At 37.7% G+C, this 19,848-nt stretch overlaps 1 protein-coding gene across 3 annotated transcripts; it reads left to right on the top strand.

Moving 5' to 3' along the window:
- Window positions 1–1,093: 1,093 nt before the first annotated feature.
- On the top strand, window positions 1,094–9,495 carry gja3 (gap junction protein, alpha 3). Of its 3 annotated transcripts, none has more exons than XM_020530115.2 (2): window positions 1,094–1,197; window positions 5,503–9,495. In XM_020530115.2, the coding sequence occupies exon 2, from the start codon at window positions 5,521–5,523 to the stop codon at window positions 6,694–6,696; it is 1,176 nt and encodes a 391-aa protein (XP_020385704.1). In that variant the 5' UTR covers window positions 1,094–1,197; window positions 5,503–5,520; the 3' UTR covers window positions 6,697–9,495. The 3 variants fall into 3 exon arrangements, with proteins under 3 accessions (XP_020385704.1, XP_048454276.1, XP_048454275.1); XM_048598319.1 differs by lacking the exon at window positions 1,094–1,197 and adding an exon at window positions 1,281–1,334; XM_048598318.1 differs by lacking the exon at window positions 1,094–1,197 and adding an exon at window positions 1,502–1,664.
- Window positions 9,496–19,848: the final 10,353 nt, after the last annotated feature.

Genomic DNA, 19,848 nt, shown 5'->3' on the forward strand with positions numbered 1-19,848 from the left:
TTTAAAAATAGCATTCAAAATTTTTATTAGATTTGAGGGAAAGTAGTAAATCAGGCAGGAATTGAGAATGTAAAATACTTTTGCTTTGAACCAGTACAGTTTGTTATTTCTAGTACTGATTTTGCTCTATCGAAATTATTTTACAATACATGAGATAATGGACAAAGTACAATTCTGACAGCTTTTAACAGTAATAATACGAGTGGAATATAACTTGCTTAGAGATATAATTAATGAGGTTTAATTTTTGTACCAACTATGCTTTCAGTAAAATAAGCACATTTCTTATGGTGGTAACCGGTGAATTATGAAGAGTGCAATATAGTCAATCAGAAATAGAACTTCGCAACGTTATATGGCAATGCCGAGAATTAATTTTAGAAACAGCTGCTACAATGTGTTTAACATTAAACAGTTGTGACATTTCTAACAATCTTTTTGATTGTTAACATTTTAATACTTTTGAGTAAGTTACTAAATCAACAAAGTTGACATATAATCCTGGGCTGATGGGTTTATAACAAATGACAGATTTAATAATGACTTTATGGTCTTAAACTACATTCAACGTTTTTCTTTTACCGGCAGCGTATATATGTGGAAGAATGTAACCATTTGTGGTTCATCAAATTCAGAGTGACTACAAAAATATTTACGATATAACGATTCAATTCAAAAAACAATTCTTCTTTCCAATAGAGTGATACACTAGCAACCCTATATTTTAAAATTTAAAGCTTATAATTATGAATATGATCAGACTGGTTTGAAAGTTTAGTTCATTTGTCAACTAAGTTCAGAATTACAAAATTCAGGTTTGTATAAACACGAAGAATGCAGTAGTATTTACAATGAAAAGTAACTTTTCAGTTTGGTCAATTATTTTAAAGTGCAGTGATAAGCCTACAAATATTATAACTCTACCTTCTTCCAGAGTGATGAGTTTTGCTTGGGTCTTTTTGGTAGGGGCGTGGCGTTGCCCTTCGTCTAGTGACAAGAGAGCTGCAGCCATGCGTTCTCACATAACGTGACAGCGGCGATGGCTAGGGGAGAGCAGGAACTTCGCGCGGTCCTATCTGTAGGTTTTATAGAACTTTGAATCATTTTTCTCCTCCACGCAAGACTGACTTGGAAATCGATGTGTGAAGAAAGTGATTGTGCTTGAATAGGCTGGCTGACAGCGGTCAGAAGTGTTGGGTAAGCTGGCAGCAGTGCTGGGGAGGGGGAGGGTTACATAGACAAGTCTGTTTCGTGTCCCCAGCGCATTCAAAATATGGCATCTATGACAGCCGGATGTGTTACTAGCTAGCTGGTTTTGTCATCTCTTGTTTGAGGTATGATACAATTTGCTATCATGAAACATTTTGATGAGGTGGGAGTCTTCACACACGGCCGCTTTTTGTGTGTGGTTTGTGGTTGGGCGGATGTGGTAAAGATCTTTTTGGAGTTTCTTACATAAAAGGATTTTCGGTATCTATTTTCATACGAATTAAACTGAAAGTTACATTTGAGCAGTTGATATGTGTTTGGATGTAAAACAGTAGTAAAGAAGTTTATTAGTGAATGAAAAGAACGGCTTCGCTGACTGTACAGATTCGGCATTTTCCCGATGATCTCACACGGTGTGTTTATTCTGAAACTCAAAGCCGGTGGTTCAGATTAAGGTTGGTACAACTGAAATGAGCTGCAACATTTTAAGGTTAAATTCGGTTCTGCGCAAACTTTTATGGTATTTTTATTCCATTAATGTCCAATCAACTTCAAATATACGTTCGGAAAACAATAGCAGCTATAAAACGGCGCATCTGAGAGCAGAGCCAGCATCCTCATAAAGCAATACAAGGTTTGTTTTAAAATTAACTCTGATTTCACCCTTAAAACATCAGACGTAGTTTTCCTGCAAAACTTAGAGAGAAAGACACTGTCATTAACAACAAAGAATCAAAATACACTATAACTCCATCCACACCGTCACTGACCGGATAAGTTTTCATCTTCCTTGCATTTGATTACCTTTTCTAGAAGCACTGTTCTACAATCCTCGACGACTGAAATGGGTTTGGAAACGGAGACAATTTACAGCAAACTACAGTGTTACAAGTCTGATAATTTATTTTCGCAGCGGTTTCTTGAATTTTCTTTTTTATTTAACAGGCATCAGATTTTTCTATATAAGTAAAATGTCATTGATGATGATACGTTTAGGTAATAGTGCCATGGCTAATGGTAAAGTATTTGCTTTTATTTTTCATACCAAAATTGACACTCTCCACGAAATGACAGTAATGACACTAAAGCAAAAACATAATATAAGAAATATTAAATGAGTAAAATCGATACTATTTTGTACTGGTCACCTGTTGATGCCACGTGAAGCTGAATAAGCTATTTTTTCCTTATTCAGCAATTTGTATTCTGTTGACGCAAGCATCTGTGGAAGGCTGCGTCTCAGTCCGCTGAATTGCCAGGATTTCAAATGCATAACTTTATGGTTATGAGGTACATGCAACACAAAAATTTAAACTTCTTGACTATCTAAAATGAACAATTTAAATGGTTTTTATTTTAATTACTGCAGTGAAACTTGATTACCGATACTTTAATTAATCGTAATGGTATTGAAATGAAGAACGAATTAAATTTAGTGGTTAGGACTCTTGCGGTGCAGCGGTAGTGTCCCTATCCCTAGACCGAGAGACAAAAAGTTGCTGGAAAAGCAGAGCAGGTCTGGCAGCATCTGTGAAGGAAAAAACAAAGTCAACGCTTCGGGTCCGGTGATCCCTCCTCAGATCTGCCTGACCTGCTGAGATTTTCCAGCAACTTTGTTTTTGTTCCCGATTTACAGCATCCGCAGTTCTTTCGGTTTTTACCTAGACCGAGAGTCCCAACTTCAAGTTCCACATGTTTCAGAGGTGTGTAATGACATCTCTGAACAGCTTGATCGGAGAAATAGGTTAAATTAAAAATAAGTTAGTGGTTGCCAATGATATTCTGATAAGCCCAGCATTAAAACTAAACAGAATTAATTTTCCACATGAACTTGATACCAAAGCCTGGCTGGCGGCCTATTTCGAAGAAATTTTAAAATGTTGAATGTGCAATGTAAATTCCAAGGTCGATCTAAATTATGTTTATGAATTCAAAAGCTCTAAAAATATCAAAGACCCAGCTAAGATGATTAGTTTCTAAAAGTTTAGGATGACACTGATCAATTTTAGACGATTTGAAAGACAACCCGCGTACAACCAAACGATGACACTTCTGCATTTCGATGGTTAGCAATGTATGTTTATCCAGTGTAGTCAATATTACGTTCTTATCTAACACATGCTTGCATTTCTGCGCGATATGCTTCATAAAATTCTGTTAGATTGAATCACTAATACAGAATTTGCCCTTTTAACTTTAATTTGCGGTGCAAGCCAAATTCAGTGTGGTAAGTGAGCATACGTAACACCAATGTTTTCGCTTTAATGACTACTTGGCTCGTCATTTATACTCACGAACCATTTTACATGCATGCTTTTGACAAATAAACAAGTCTGAAATTATGTTCTTTTGGTGTTATTAATAACATCGATATAATTAACTGTTATCTGTTGCACTTTTCGACAATTATTTTCTCTGTGACTCAAACCAGCAACTCACATCTAGGATACACAACTGTCTGGGGCACTGCTGAAGTGAAAATATGTAGAACTAACACATTAAAACGAAATAAAGTGCAAAACAATGAATTCAAATGATAACATTACGAGTGAAAGGTAAAGGGCAAAGGATTGCAGAAATCGCGTTTTGTGGTATAAAACCGATAAATAATTAAGGCTACGAATATGTCAATGATTTCAAATAGCCAGCTACATCAACTGGCTGTGATTAGCCGAGGCATATTCAACCTGGAAATAATAGGAAATGTTTCAGTGTTTGAATATGTAAATTTATTGATAACTAAATGGCGTTGAAATGAATAAATGAAGGAAATTGGGCATGTTCGTTACTTAGCGATACAGCTATGCGATGAAGTAAAATTAAATCTAATGGGTATTGATGTAAACTCGGGTCAATAATTTATCCGTTAGTATACAGAAACAATAAGTTAATATTTCTGAAATTAGCTATTATAGTTCAAAACTGGAAACTGATAGTATTACCGTCATGATCAAAATCAACAACTGGTATATCTCTTAATTTTTCACAGAAGTGCCTTAACTTGTTTCTTTAGTTGTCTTATGCGGTAATTTCTAGGGTAGTTGCATCAAACTAAAATACACATATTAATTACTTTCCACATTGCTAAATATAAAGTAAAAGATCGAAGAAATGAAAGCACCGAAATCAAATGTACTGATCAATTTATGGGAGCCCAAACCTATCATTCAAGTTATTGAACTTATCATGCATTCATAACACAAATAAGATTTAAACTGAGGTACGTTTATTCTGTTTGCTATTGGAAATACTATTGAGGTATTTATCGAAGGCTTATAGATATTTTAATCAACCTATTCAGACATTTAACGAGATATCTCTGGAACAGGATGGGACTTGAACCCAGGCCTTCTGGCCCAGAGGAAGGGACACTACCACTGCACCACATGACACAACCCACCCCGCACCCCATGTGTGTCTGTGGTTTATTGTCCCACCTTTTAATAAGGACAAACTGTATCACCGATAGAATCATGACGATTAAGACAAGATTTTTGGACCAGTGTAATTCATCTCCCCATCTTCCACATCATTCAGATATCATTAAAAGCAGCGTCCTCTGTACTTGAGCAGGCAATTTGACTTGATTTAGGCAATTTCACTGGTTCAGGGTTTCTTTTCGGTACTCTGTGTTTCCAGTGATAGGATTTCTTAAGATTTCCATATCATACAATTATTACTCTTTTTCTCAAATACATATTTCCAAACACTTATTTCAAAGGCTTAGCGCATAAATGACTTAACATCATTGTTTCGTATTCAAATTCTAAATTTTCTGTTTATTAATATAGTATTTGAACTGCCACCAAATTACGGTATTCTTTTCAGAACTCAAACAACTTTGCAAATCTGTAAATAGATGTAAAAATTTAGTTTCAGATTTTAAGGCAATCGATCGGTTTCTGATTTTATTGGCAAAATACGAGATTAGCCATCCTTAATTATTTGATATTGACCACAGCAATTTGTACTTTTAAAGTGGAAAAACGAAGTGCCAAAAATAACCATTTTGTAAGAATATGCGGAGTCCAATAATGTAATTGGCACGATTTAAATTGGTAAAAAAAGTCAAAAGATTATTTTCAAAATGAACGATCTTGTGCAGTTGCAATTATAATACAATCCTTGGTCAATTCAAAAGTATGTCAACATTTGCTTTTGAATAACCACAAGGACACTGAATAACCCGCACTGCTGTATTTTCAAAACCGTCACTCCAAATATCCACGGAGGTTTTGGTCTTCCCATTCTCCAGTATCTAATGGCTCTTTGTTATATGGATTGCTTTTGCAGGAATAGAGACTTGAAACAATGGGTGACTGGAGTTTTCTGGGAAGGCTTTTGGAGAATGCGCAGGAACACTCGACAGTGGTAGGCAAGGTTTGGTTGACTGTGCTCTTCATCTTCCGAATCCTAGTGCTGGGGGCTGCGGCTGAGGAGGTCTGGGGAGATGAGCAATCTGATTTCACCTGCAATACCCAGCAGCCCGGTTGCGAGAACGTCTGCTATGACATGGCATTCCCCATCTCTCACATCCGATTCTGGGTGCTCCAGATTATTTTCGTGTCAACGCCCACCTTGATATACCTGGGCCATGTACTGCACATTGTGCGGATGGAAGATAAAAGGAAGGAGAGGGAAGAAGAGATTAGAAAAGCCCAGAATGAAGCAGACAAAGAAGTGCTGCTTAAAAATAGTAAAAAGAAGCTCCCTTTTAGAGATGACCATGGCAAAATCCGAATTCAAGGGGCTTTACTACGCACCTACGTTTTCAATATCATTTTCAAAGCGATGTTTGAAATTGGATTTATTGTAGGTCAGTATATCTTGTATGGCTTTAAGCTTAGACCTCTGTACAGGTGCAATAGATGGCCATGCCCCAACACCGTGGACTGCTTCATATCACGGCCAACAGAGAAGACTATCTTCATCCTATTTATGCTTGTAGTGGCTTGCGTGTCCCTTTTCTTGAACCTAATGGAAATCTATCACCTCGGCTGGAAGAAGCTGCGACAAGGAGTGACCAATCGACAGCCCCCGGAACTCGAGCAGAAGCCGGAGCCCCTGACGCCAGTCACAAAAACTGCCCCGAGCACCTTCAGTTACCCGTACTTCCCGGACACAGCCGAGGGACCCCATCCCTACCCCGGAGCCCCGCCGAACGAGTTCAAAATGGCAGCGTTGCCCGAGGACAGATCGCCGTACGTAATGTACAACAACAATTTGGCCGCCGAGCAGAACTGGGCCAACATGGCCGCCGAGCAAACCCGCCAGCTCAGCGCCAACAACGGCAATGGGAACGGCAGTCAGGAGCGCGCGCTCCTCGCGCCGGCCAATCAGGAGAGCGCGTCTGCGGGCGGGGAACCGCGCGGCAATGGTCACGTGACCACAATGGCAGAGATGCACGATGCTCCTGTTACTGACACACGACCCATGAGCCGGGCCAGCAGAGCGAGCAGGGCAAGGTCGGACGATCTGGCGGTTTAGCGCCTGCTTCATACACCACTCTTCCTCCTTCATCCACTCTTAAATCGCTACAAAGTTTTAATAACAAGTCGGGTAGGTGGAGAACAATGCATGCTGAGAAGCATGCATTTGCAATGCGCTCTCGGAGTTGTATTGTTAGTGGCTTTCACAGAGTCGATTTTGTTAAAAGTTACACATCCGTTAGCTTTAACATTTACACATGTTCCGATTTTATGTTTTTTCATAAAAGAAAAACTACTGATAACTTAATTAGATAGCCAAAAGTGGCGAAATGGTTATGCCCTTGATTTCGCATCATGTTAAAGCCAAACCGGATTCAAGAAAGTATACTTTCAATTGATTCATGATCATTAATTTCACCTCTAAGAGCTCATTTTGCCGAACCCACTACTACAGGTTGACTTAAGAACTGTACTTTTTAATACGTTAATCACTTTTATGGCAAGGTAAGATGTCTACAGTAAACGCGACAAACAACTCCTTAAATGTCTTATTCAAGTTAAAAATATGCACTCTGATTGTAATCTGTTCCCTTCAAATGAATACAGTACGTAAAGCATTAAAACTGAACACCAAATTGCAGAATGCTTCATTACTCATGAGAGATACTCAACTTAGATCTACTGAAGAGTTGCAGTATTTTAACTTCTTGGTTTTCATCCATCTCCATTGTTCCACGAGGCCCAACAATGTAAAACATTAAATTGTTCTGCTTATAGACAAAAGACAGAAGGAATGAATGCATTTTTATAGCATATGGTACATGGAAATAACATGAATTTAAATGTATTCTAAACAGTATAGCAAGGCAGCAAACATAAATCAATTATACATTAAAGGGGAATACGCTGCATTTTATTTGTGTGTGAGGGCACAGTTTGTTTGTATTAATAGATACAGTATTACTGACAAATTTAGGAGTCACACTTGGCTACATCAGAACAGAAGATGGGTTAGAATGACCAAGAAGTGTTATAAAAGTATAGTTTGCGATAAAACTATTTAAAGAGTAATGTTTTTACTTCTTAAAAAGGTGTTAAAGTTAAGTTTACCATCACAACATTGCTTTGAATAAAATTGAAATAGTCCTAAGTGTTCATTTAAGAATATGCACTACCTTTCCAACACCATGTTAAATTTGGAACTACCAAATGGTAGTTCTGTAATTATTGCTATAAGCCTTAATTGCAGAGATGACAAAATACTGCTAATATTCCAGGGATAGGATATAATGTTGCAGCCTAATTTTCATTGCTGGAAAAAAAAGTGAATTGAATTTTGTTGCTTTGGGCATTTAGTTTTGATATGTTTTTCAAGATTTGGAATCTTGGCTAATATCAGGAAAACAAGTGTTAAAATGCCAATTGACCTTGACAGCCATGGTAGAATCTTGCAAAGAATCATTATGCAAAGCAAGGCTGCACAGGCCCATCATATCACATCTTTTTAGGAGATAAGCACTTGAGTAAAAGTTGATAAAACTTTCAGGAAGAAAGGACATACAGAAGATACGTTATGTATTAGAGGTATTCTAGGTTTCATCTTTGCTTCAAAGCCAGATTGATTTTGGAAACAGATTTTATGACCAGAAACCTTTTTTTAAAAAGGAGAAATGCTTATTACTTTAATTGCATGGTTTTATGCAAAAGCTATTCTCAAAATGTAGTTTATTTTCTGAAGTACCCTAACTCAAAAAAAATCTTAGAACAGACTTAATTGTGGCCCTGTTTTTGGTTATATTGAAAAGATAGTGCATCAAAACAAACAAATCTGCTCTTCTCAATGAGATGATTTTCTCATATAACGTTTTAAACAATTGGCTCTTGCTTTGAATCCAATAGATAATTGTCCAAATAAACAAGCAAAATTACATATTCCTTGAATTAAGGAATCAAAGGCTTTCTTTAATGTATTCCAAGGATTGATTTAATTTTCTATCTTGGCATTACTTTATTGAAACCCGTAACATTATTAACTGAAGAAATGAAGGAATAAGTTTATAGGTGTAATGTTTTTAACATTCTTTATTTGCACCTATTTTCTTGTGCTGTATGTGCTATCTTTGTGCCAATGTTATGGTTTCTGAAACTTTACATTATCTAAAATTGCACATTTGAGCAAATAAAAAACGAAAACAGATGCCAAAGTTTACATTGTTGGATACCAAATTATAAGAAAATGGCCCTGCTGACATGTATTGAATCCAAAATTAAATGTCTTAATACCAAATTGGGGCTCTTCACAGAAAAGGCAGTACATACAATAAAAAATAATTTCTGGTATACACATAAAAGTTATTTACAATGTTATTGTATTACACCTGGTTTATGTTGAATATGAGAAATACAAAGCTATAGCCACAGAATAATTTACCTTGTGATAGATAATCATGTAGCATTGGGATATAGCAGTTGGGCATATTTGGTGATTAGTCCAATATACATTTGCTAGACCAAAAGACTATATTAGGTGAGAAAATATTTTGTACACTAAATTTGAGTTGACTGATTAGGTTTCTTAATTCAATGTGTTGCTTTCTACCATGCTTTTCGTTAACAGCTGAAGACTTGCCTGGAGGCTTCAAAGCCTGCTTGTTGCCCATGAAAACATTCTATCACTTACCTAATATATCCTTCATTCAGTGATAAAGTACTTTCTGGGCAGTCAGGGACATTCAATCATTCGGAGCAAAAGCAGCAAAGCTGTTTTAAGTACTGTCTTTAAAGATGTGCCTTATGTATTATAATCTGTAAGAGCAAATTGATGTAAATGTTAATTTACCTCAAATGTTTACAAAAGTGTTACCTAATAAACGTTTTTTGTACCATCTTCTTGCCTGATTACTTCAGAGCAATATCCTTATTTTACTTCATTTTTAAAATTTAACTCCTGTTTTTCAAACAAGCATAAAACTAAGTCTATAAGAACACAAGAATACTTAAAAATGGAACAATCTACTAAACCTCCAACGATCTGTCTCCAGTGCGAATATATACAGAGACCAAAACCCCACACACTATTCTAAGTTTGGCCTCAAAGTTCTGCACAATTGTATCAACAGTCTTTATGCCTGTATTCCAGTTTCTTTGCACTTAAAGCCAACATGCCATTTTCTTTGCCAATTGCTTGTTGTACCTGGATGCTAACTCTTTGTGTTCCGTGTAGAAGCTTCTCTGAACATCAGCATTTACAAGGTTCAAACCATTTAATGTTAAGTGAATAGCTTCACATTTTTCCACATTATATTGACGTGTCTACATCTCTTTGCAGCCTATGTCCTTCACACAGCTTACATTTTCACATGATTTTGTATCATCTGCAGATTTCAATAGGCCAGTAATTGAAAATGCCGCATTTATTCGTTTTCTCTGCTTCAGTTCATTAACTAATCCTCTATACGTGCCAATACATCACTCTAATAACTTATGTATTAACCTTTGTGTGGTGGCACCTTATCAAATGTCTTTTGGAAATCCAAGTTTACCACCTCACAGGGTCCACTTTGTCTATTCTTCTATTTACACCCTCAGTGTAATACATTTTTGAAATGGAATTTTCTGTAAAACCATGTCGTACCAATCACACTGTGCCTTTCTAAGTGTATTGTTAAGACTTTCTTAATAAAGCTTTCATAATAACAAATGTCTGGCTAACTGGCCTGTAGTTTGCCCCTTCTTGAATGATGAAGTCACATTTGCTAACTTCCAGTTTGCTGGCACCATTCCGGAATCTAGTGAATTTTCAATGCATCCACTATCTTTGCAATAATCACTTGTAGAACACTAGGATGTAGGCTATTAGGCCCTGGAAGTTTGTCTGAGTTTAGTCTCTTCTGTTTCTGCTGTATTTTTCCTCTACTGATGTTAATTAACAATTTCTTTGAAGTTATTAGCCCCTAAATATCCTCTGTGTTGCCAACCACAACCAGCTTATTGTTGGGGCAGGTTCCTATAACTGTCCTCTCTCCATGATGGGGTCTGAGGTCTACTTGGTTTAAGTAGTAAAGGAAGACCACTGGTGAGTCTTAATGAGAAGAAGTTCTTGTCTTAAAAAAGATGCAACTTATTGCATGATAGCAATAGGTATAGGTTACATTAGAGTTAGACATTGTTACAAAGAGGATGAAGAGACATGAATGATAGGTCTGTCCCCTCTGAGATTCTAAGCTGTTCTGTCTTTCAGTTTTGATGGTTAATGCCGTCTCTAATGTTAACCATTTTAGAACCATTACTTTATAAAATAGCCTTAATTTCTGGAATGTAATTTGTGCCTTCTACTATGAAGGCAGGCACAAAATATTTATTCAGTGTGTCTGCCATTTTTTTCATTCCCCATGATAATTTCTCTTTCACCAGCTTCAAAGGCATCAATGTTTACTTCAACTACTCTCTTTACACATTCGTAAGAATACAATCTGTTTGTATATTCCTGGGTAGTTTACTCTCATTATTTTCCTTATCAACTTTTTGCTCACCCTTTGCTGGTTTCTAACATTTTTAAACCTCAGATTGGCTATTAAACTTTATGATGTTATATGCCTCTTTAAGAGAGTTAAGGGTAGTATTAGATTTAATAAACCCCAAATGTATCTTTCTTGCTGAATTTTTATTTTTCAATAGAACATATTCTTGTTGAACATATTGTATTGTTTCTTTAAATGGTCACCACTGGTAATTATCACCATATCTTTTGGTTTGTTTGCCCAATCGACCTTAGCAAGCTCTTTACTTATGTCTGTGTAATAGGTTTTGTTTAAACTTAAGATACTTGTTTGTGATTGAAGTTTGCAAGTTTCAAATTTAATGTGGAATTAATTGTATTATGTTCTCTATTTCACAGTGGACCTTTTGCCATGATGTTACATTCTTATGCAATTTGTAATAAGACCATAAGAAATGTGAGCAGAAGTAGGCCATTCAGCCCTTTAAGCCCATTTTACCATTCAGTTAGATTATGGGCGATCTACTTCAACATTTTCCTGCATGGCCGCATATCCATTGATGTTTTTTATATGTGGAAATCTGTCAGTCACAGTCTTGAAAATATTCTGTGATTGAGCCTCCACAGCCCTCTGGGTGAGAACTCCAAATATTGATCATGCTTTGACTGAAGGAATTCCTGTCACCTCAGTCTTAATTGCTTTGTCCGATATTCTACAGACTACTCCTCCGTCCACCCAGGGGAAAGGAAATGTTATAGTGGTATTGTGACCAGACCAAACGTCCAGGGTAATGCTCTGGTGATATGAATTTGAATCCCACCATGGCAAATGAATTAGGAGCAGGTCACTTGGCTCCTCGTGTCTGCTGTGTCAAAACCATGGCTGATCTGATTACTCCATGCTCCCATCTACCCCCATAAGCTTTCGCCCCTTTGCTTATTCTACCATTAATTTTAAAATATTCAAAGTATTCCAGTTCCATTGCCATTTAGAGAAGAGCGTTTCAAAGGCTCAAGACCCTCAGTGGGGAAAAAAATTCTCCTTGTGGTAGAATTTGAATTCAATCTACTATAAATGTTGTGAGACAGCTTTCTCGTGTGGAATGTGATACCTTAAAATAATCATCATGACATTCTGAGCTGATTAAAGTTTAGTCACTATAACCCTCCACATAAAGGGACAGCAAAAACTGTTTTGGTGCAAGAGTACGGGGTTGTACTGTGACTTTGCAAAGGAGGGTGCGATAAACCAAACTGATCGCCATGCGTTCCTACATTGGTTAAACTAATGAAAATTTTGCTACCATAATGCACTAATGGAAAATAATTTTCTTTGCATCAATTTCTTAGTTTGACATTATCTATTACTGTACTGCACTTGGGACAGTGCGTAATGTAAGAATGGTTTAAGGGTGCAAAAATTGAACAATTTCGAAATTATTGAAATCAGGAAAGCTGGGAAAGCAGTGCATCATTTGTTTCTCCCAATTGAAAGCTCTTTTCAATCAACATTTGAAGAAAATGGAGCACGCTCAAAGTCTTCTTCCAGATGGCCATGGGGAGAAGAGATGGAGGGACATCTGTGACCATAAACTGGGACTGCACAACATTGCTTCTGCTGCAACAACCTGATCTTTCTGTTACAGGCTTTGTTTTTTAACTGACCCATACATCACTGTGGCAGCCATATGAGCAGCCTTCAGTGGAGCATCATTGAATGCTAATCCCAGTAAATGATGATCCCACTAAGCGATCCATTCCTGGCATCCATCTGTTCAACAGTGCTAATAGCTCTCATTCAATGTAAAAATCAACACCACATCTTCGGTCAAATGAACCAGTGGCCCAATTAGTGAATTTTATGAATCTGGAACTTAAAAAGCTGTCCTATTGATCACCATGAAACCATTGTCAATTGTCAGAAAGTCCTAGTGGTCTGTCCAGTTCACAGAAGTCCTTTATAGAAGCAAAATCTGCCTTCCTCACCTGGTCCAACTCCACACCCGTGTGTTTCATTCTTAAATGCCCTTGGAAACGGTCCAGCAAGTTGTATCAATTGTTACATTATCTGATAAAAGGAATGAAGTCAGCAGGCAGAAACCAAAGCACTGGAAATGACAGTGGCAAATGTAGCTCTTTCAATCCTGCAAAGTTCTACTGAGTTACATCTTGCGGTCTGGTTCTGAAATTTTGAGAGCTAACCCACAGATTAGACAAGCCTCAGCCTGACATTGTCTCTAAGGTATGATTCTTTGAAAAAGACTGGGTATCCCTAAGTATGTCCTATCTTACCAAGGGACAGAACCAGCAGAGATGGCATCATAGTAGTATACAGTTGGGTGCGAGTTTCCCTGGGAGTTCTCAACATTGACTCTGGGACCATAAAGTCTCTTGGTATCAGGTCAATCATAGAAAAGGAAATTTCCTGCTAATTATCACATACCAACCCTCATCCCTCTGCTGACAAATCAGTACTCCTCCATAACGAACACCATAGTAGTTCCACTACTGATTGGACTGACCATGTTCTAAAGGACATGGCTGTTAGATTGAACCTACAGCAGGTCGTGAGCGATCCAACAAGAAGAAAAAAATAAACTTAACCTCATCTTCACCAATCTACCTGTAGCAGATGCATCTGTCTGTGACAGTGTCATTGGGAATGACTACAGCACAATCCTCGTGGACATGAAGTTCCACCTTTACATTGAGGGTAACCTTCATTTGGTTTTGTGGTACTAACAACCTCGAGAATCCGATAAATTTTGGAAAGATCTATCATCACAAAACTAGGCATATATAAGGTCTGTTGGCCATCAGTTGCAAAATTATATGCAGCCACAATCTGTAACCTCATGGCCCAACATATTCCCATGTGATCATGATCATTATCACCAAGGTAGAGGATCGACCTTGATTCAAGGAAGAGTGCACAAGGGCATGCCAGGAGCAGCACCAGGCACACCTAAAAATGAGGCATCAACATTCTTAGCTACAACACAGGACTATATACATGCCAAACAACAGAAACCTGCAACAGAGAGGGCTAAATGACCCCACAACCAATAGATTAGAGTGAATGTCTGTATTTCTGCCATATCTAGTTGTGAATAGTGATGGATAATTAAACAACTAAATGGAGGAAGAGATTCCACACACGTTCTAATCCTCAATTATGGGGAGCCCAGCACATCAATGTAACAGACATTACTGAAGCATTAGTAAGATTCTTCAATATCAAGTGGACAATTCATTTCAGCATCTTTCTGAGGGCTGCTTTGTCACAGATGCCTGTCTTCAATCAATTTAATTCACTCCACATGACATCAAGAAACAGCTGAGACACTGGATATGGCAAAAGCTGCAACATTCTGGCAATAGTACTAAATTATTGTGCTCCAGAACTTACCATGCCCTGAGCCAAGTTGTTCCAATACAGTCCCAACATCAGCATGTACCTGACAATGTGGAAAACTACTCGGTGTATATCATGTGCAAAAAGCAGGACAAATCCAACCCAACCAATTACCACCTCATCAGTCTATTTTTGATCATCAGTAAAGTGATGATTGGCAGTGCTATCAAGCAGCACTTCTTAAGCAGTAATCTATTCACAGATGCTTAGTTTGGTTCCACTCGGTCCACTCAGTTCCTGATCCTATTACAACCTTGGTCTTAACACTGACAGAACAGCTGAACTCAGAAGGGGAAATAAGGCTGACTGTCCTTGCCATCATTGTAGCATTTGACTGAGTGTGGCATCAAGGACCTCTAGCAAAGCTGGAGGTACGGGTAATCAGGGAGAAAACTCTCTGCTGGTTGGAGTCATATCAAGCATAAAGGAAGCTGGTCGTGGTGGTTTGAAGTCAGTCATCTATGGCACAAGGCATCATTGCAGGAATTCCTCAAGATCATGTCCTAGGCCTAACCATTTTCAGCTGCTTCATCTTTTTCCCTCCATCATAAGATCAGAAGTGGGTATGTTCGTTGATGATTGCACATATTCATCACTCCTCAGATACTGAAGTAGTCCATGCCCAAATGTAGCCAGACGTTGACAATAGTCAGACTTGGGCTTATAAGTGGTAAGTAACTTCCATGCCTCACGTATCAACCATTGATCATCTTTAACAAGAGAGAATCTAACCATTTCCCTTAACATTCAGTGGCAGTACCATACAATCTCCCACTACCAATATTCTGGAGAATTACCATTGACCAGAACCTGAACTGGACCAGCCATGCAATTAATGTGTATACAAGAGCAGGTGAGAGGCTGGGAACTGTGTGGTAAATAATATACTTCCTGACTGTCCAAAGCCTGTCCACCATCTAAAAGGTACAAGTCAGATGTGATGGAATATTCTCCACTTGCCCAATAAGTACAATGAGTGAGTGCCTGATGCAGCTCCAACAACACTTACGATTTTAGGCATCATCTGGGACAAAGCAACTTGCTTGATTGGCATCCTATCTAACACCTTCAACAGTCACTCCCTCCACTACTGAAGGGTAGTGGTAGCTGCATACACCAACTACAAAATGCATTGTAACAACTCACCAAGCCTTGTTAGCGAACACCTTACAAACCCACAAAATCTACAACCTAGAAGAACAAGGGCAGCACATACATGGGAAAACCACCACCACATTCCTACACTCAATCCTGATTTGGAATTATATTCTCATTCCTTCACTGTCACTATGTCAACATCTTGGAATTCCCTTTGTGTGTATTCCCACACCACATGCCTGTAGAACACCTAAGTTCTGAAGAAGGGTCAGTGGACTTGAAATGTTAACTTTGCTTTTTCTCTGCAGATGTTCCCAGATCTGCTGAGTTTCTCCAGCAATTTCTGTCTTTATTTTGTATCTTTACTTTGGCCGGGTGACCAAACTAGTCAAAATACTTCAAGTGATTTCACCAAGGCACTATGTAATTGCAGTAAGATATTTTTTGCTTTTGTATTCAACTTCTCTTGAAATAATGACAACATAGCATTTGCCTTTTTAATTGCTTGTTGTACCTGCATATTAACTTTCAGTGATTCGTGAATAAGGATACCCGAATCCCGTTGAAGTTCATCACTTCCCAGTTCTCTCCGCTTAAGAAATGCTCTTATATCTCTTTCCTATAAAGTGAAAGCCTCACATTTCTCCACACTGTATTTCATCTGCCAAACTTTTGACCATTCACTTAATCTGTCTAGATTTCCTTGAAGCACCTTTGTATCCCTTTGTAACTCCCTGTCCTGTCTTGTTTTGTGTCATCTACAAAATTAAAAAATTATATTGAATTCCCATATCAAAATCATTGGTATGGATTGTGAATAGTTGGGGCTCAAGCATTGATCTTTGCAGTAACCCACTAGTTACAGCCTGTCAACTTGAAAATGACCCATTTGTTTCTACTTTCTACATTCTGACAATCGATCATTTCTTAATCCATGCACTTAAACTTTGTTTACTAACCTCTTGTGTGGAACCTTATCGAAAGCACATTCTGAAAATCTGTCATATCAGCCCGCTTCCCCTGATGTGTTCTGCTGGTTATATCCTCAAAAAACTCAAACAGGTTTGTTCAACAGAATTTACCTTTCATAAATCCATGTTAAGTCTGCTTAATCCTACCATGATGATCTAGTGTCCAGTTATTGCATCTTTGTTATAGATTTTGTGACTGATGGGATTGATGTAGTATACATACGTGGATAGAAAATTTGTTGGCAGACAGGGATCAACGATCAGGAATAAATAGGTCTTTTTCCGAGTATCAGCCAGTAGGTAGTGGGGAACTGCATCAGCTATTCACAATATACATTAGGGATTTTGGTCAAGGAGCTAAATATAATATCTCTAAGTTTGCAGATGACACAAAACTGGTTAGGAGGGTGAAACATGAGAAGGATGGAAAGATGCCGCGGGACTACAGAAACAGGAGTTACATTTTAAGGATAAGGAGTAGGCCATTTATAACTGTGATGAGGTGAATTTTTTTTCACCTAGAATGGAATTCTCTGCCACAAAAAGTTGTCAATGCAAAAACCCTGAATATTTTCAAGGAGTTGAATGTATTTCTGAGGGCTAAAAGGATCAAAGGTGATGAGGAGAAAACTGGAACAAGGTACTAAGTTGGATGATCAGCCATGATCATATTGAATGATAGACCAAAACCAAAGGACCAAGTGGCCTACTCCTGCTCCTATTTTCTATGAAATTAGTTAGTTTTGTAACTCCCTGTTTTCTCTATTCCTCCTTTCTCAAATAGTCCTGTTGCATTTCCTACCTTTCAATCTGCAGTAATCATTGCAGGATGTATAGAATTTTGAAAGGTGACAGCAGACTCATCTATTATCTCCACAGCCACCTCTTTCAATGCTGGGATATAGATCATCAGGTCCAGAGAATTTATGCAATTTTTAATTCCATTAGTTTCTCTAGCACTACTGCTTTAAACCAGTATTAATATTTTCAAGTTCCTCTTTTACACTAGTCTTAAAATCTCCATTATTTCTGGGAGTTATTTAATATTTTCCTCCATGAATGCCGACACTAAGTAATTTTTATAAGTTTCTCTACTGTTTCTTATTCCTATTATAAATTCTTCTGACTGATTGTAATGGATCCACATTTGTTCTGGCTAATCTTTTCCTTTTTACATACCTATTGAAGGTTTTACTGTCAGCTTTTACTATTTTATTCTGTTTTTTTAAAAAATCTTTTTCTCAATCTTTTCCTTCGTTTTCCTTTAAGAAAATTCTAAAATCCTCCCAGTCCTCAAGCTTAGATTTTTTTAAACCAGTCTTAACCATAAGACCATAAGACATACAAACAGAAATAGACCAATCAGAATCTTTACTCTGCTCTGCCTTTCAATGAAGTCAGGGCTGTTACGATAATCTTTAACTGCACTTTCCTGCCTTATCCCCATACACCTTGTTTCTCCTACTGATAATAAATGTGTCTGTCTCAGTTTTGAATATACATAATAACTCAACTTTGACTACCCTCTGCAGGAAATAATTCAACAGATTCATTATGCTCAGAGAAAACTTTCTTCCTCATCTTTGTCTTAATTGGTGACCCCTTCCTTTGACATTATGCCCTCTGGTCCTAGACTGTCCTGCAAGAGGAAAGTACTTTTCTGCATTTACCCTGTCCAATCCCCGAAGAATCTTATGTACTGCAATAAGATAATCTCTCATTCTTCTATACGCCAATGTGCACCAATCCAATCCGCTCAACCTGTCTTCATAAACCTGTGTCTCCATACTTGGTATTGGCGTAGTGAGCCTTCTCTGGACTGCCTCCAGTGGTAGCATATCTTTCCTTAGATAAGAGACCCAAAACTGTTCACAGTGTTCCAGCTGATATGTGATTAGTGCCTTTTATAGTTTTAGAAAAACTTCCATACTGTTATACTTATTACCTTTGAAATAATGGCCAACATTCCATTTGTCTTCATTATTACTCACTGAAGTTTGCTAGTATTTTGTGCTTCATGGTGAGAAATCCCAAATCCCTCTGTTCCATAGCTTCCTGTTGTCTTTCTCAGCTCCTCTTTCTGATAATGTGCAAAATTTCATATTTTCCCACATGATATTCCATCTGCCAAGTTTTTGCCCACTTGCTTGACCTGTCTGTTTCCCTTTGCAAACTCTGTGTGTTGTTCTTCACCACTTGCCTTCCCATCCATTTTGTATCAGCTGCAAATTTGGCTATAGTACATTCATTTTCCTCATCTAACCTATTGTAAATAATTGTGACCCAGCCCTGATCCCTGTGGTACTCCATTAGTTGCATGTTGCCATCCTGAAAATGCCTCCCTCATTCCAACTTCTGTGTCTTGTATTAATTAAACAATCCTGTATCCATGCTAATATGCTACCTCCAACACCATGAGCTCTTACTTATTAGGTAGCCTAATGTGTCTTCCTTATCAAAAGCCTTCTGAAAATCCAAATATATTTCATCCACTTCTTTCCCTTTAACTATCCTGTTTGCTACCTCCTCAAAGAACTTGTCAGGCAAAACCTCCCCTTCATGATGCCATAGTGATGCTGCTTGATCGTATTATGTATTTCTAAATGCTCTGCTATTACATCCATTATAATAGATTTTAACAGTTTCCCATATACAATTAGGCATGAGAATAAAGCCTGTACAGAGCTCATGGATTATGTTTCTGTCTACAACACAATCTAAGTCATTTTCTTCAATTTTGAAACTTGATACACAATTTTCTAATTACCTTCATCAAGTTACTTTCTGCCTTTTGAATCTAGTATTTTTGTTGGCTTACGTTTCCAAAGGTACATCTGTGATAATTTATAAGTCAGCTTTCATATGTAAATTAATTTCAGTGATAAAATTGATGCAGGCTCAACCTAAGCAAATCCAAGCCTGTACATATTTGATATCTATATAGCTGTACACAGGCAAACACATTTCAGTGCACATACACATACAGTCTGCCATTGGAGGCTACTCCAGGTATGGAGACTGTCTTCAGATTTTTCCGACTTTAGCCTGGGAAGATTGTGGTAAACTGCAGTGTCCCTCAGTGTCACTTTGGTTGGGCTTATGTAACTCCAGAGTGACCAAAAAGATTTAAATCTTTAGACCCTCCTGAGTAGATGTGGATCTATGTCAGACCATTTGCCACATTTACCCACTGAACAACAAGGCTTCTGACTTATTTTTTTTTCACAC

The sequence above is a fragment of the Rhincodon typus genome, chromosome 6 (genome assembly GCF_021869965.1).
Source record: "Rhincodon typus isolate 14 chromosome 6, sRhiTyp1.1, whole genome shotgun sequence".
In the NCBI taxonomy this organism is placed as follows: Eukaryota; Metazoa; Chordata; class Chondrichthyes; order Orectolobiformes; family Rhincodontidae; genus Rhincodon; species Rhincodon typus.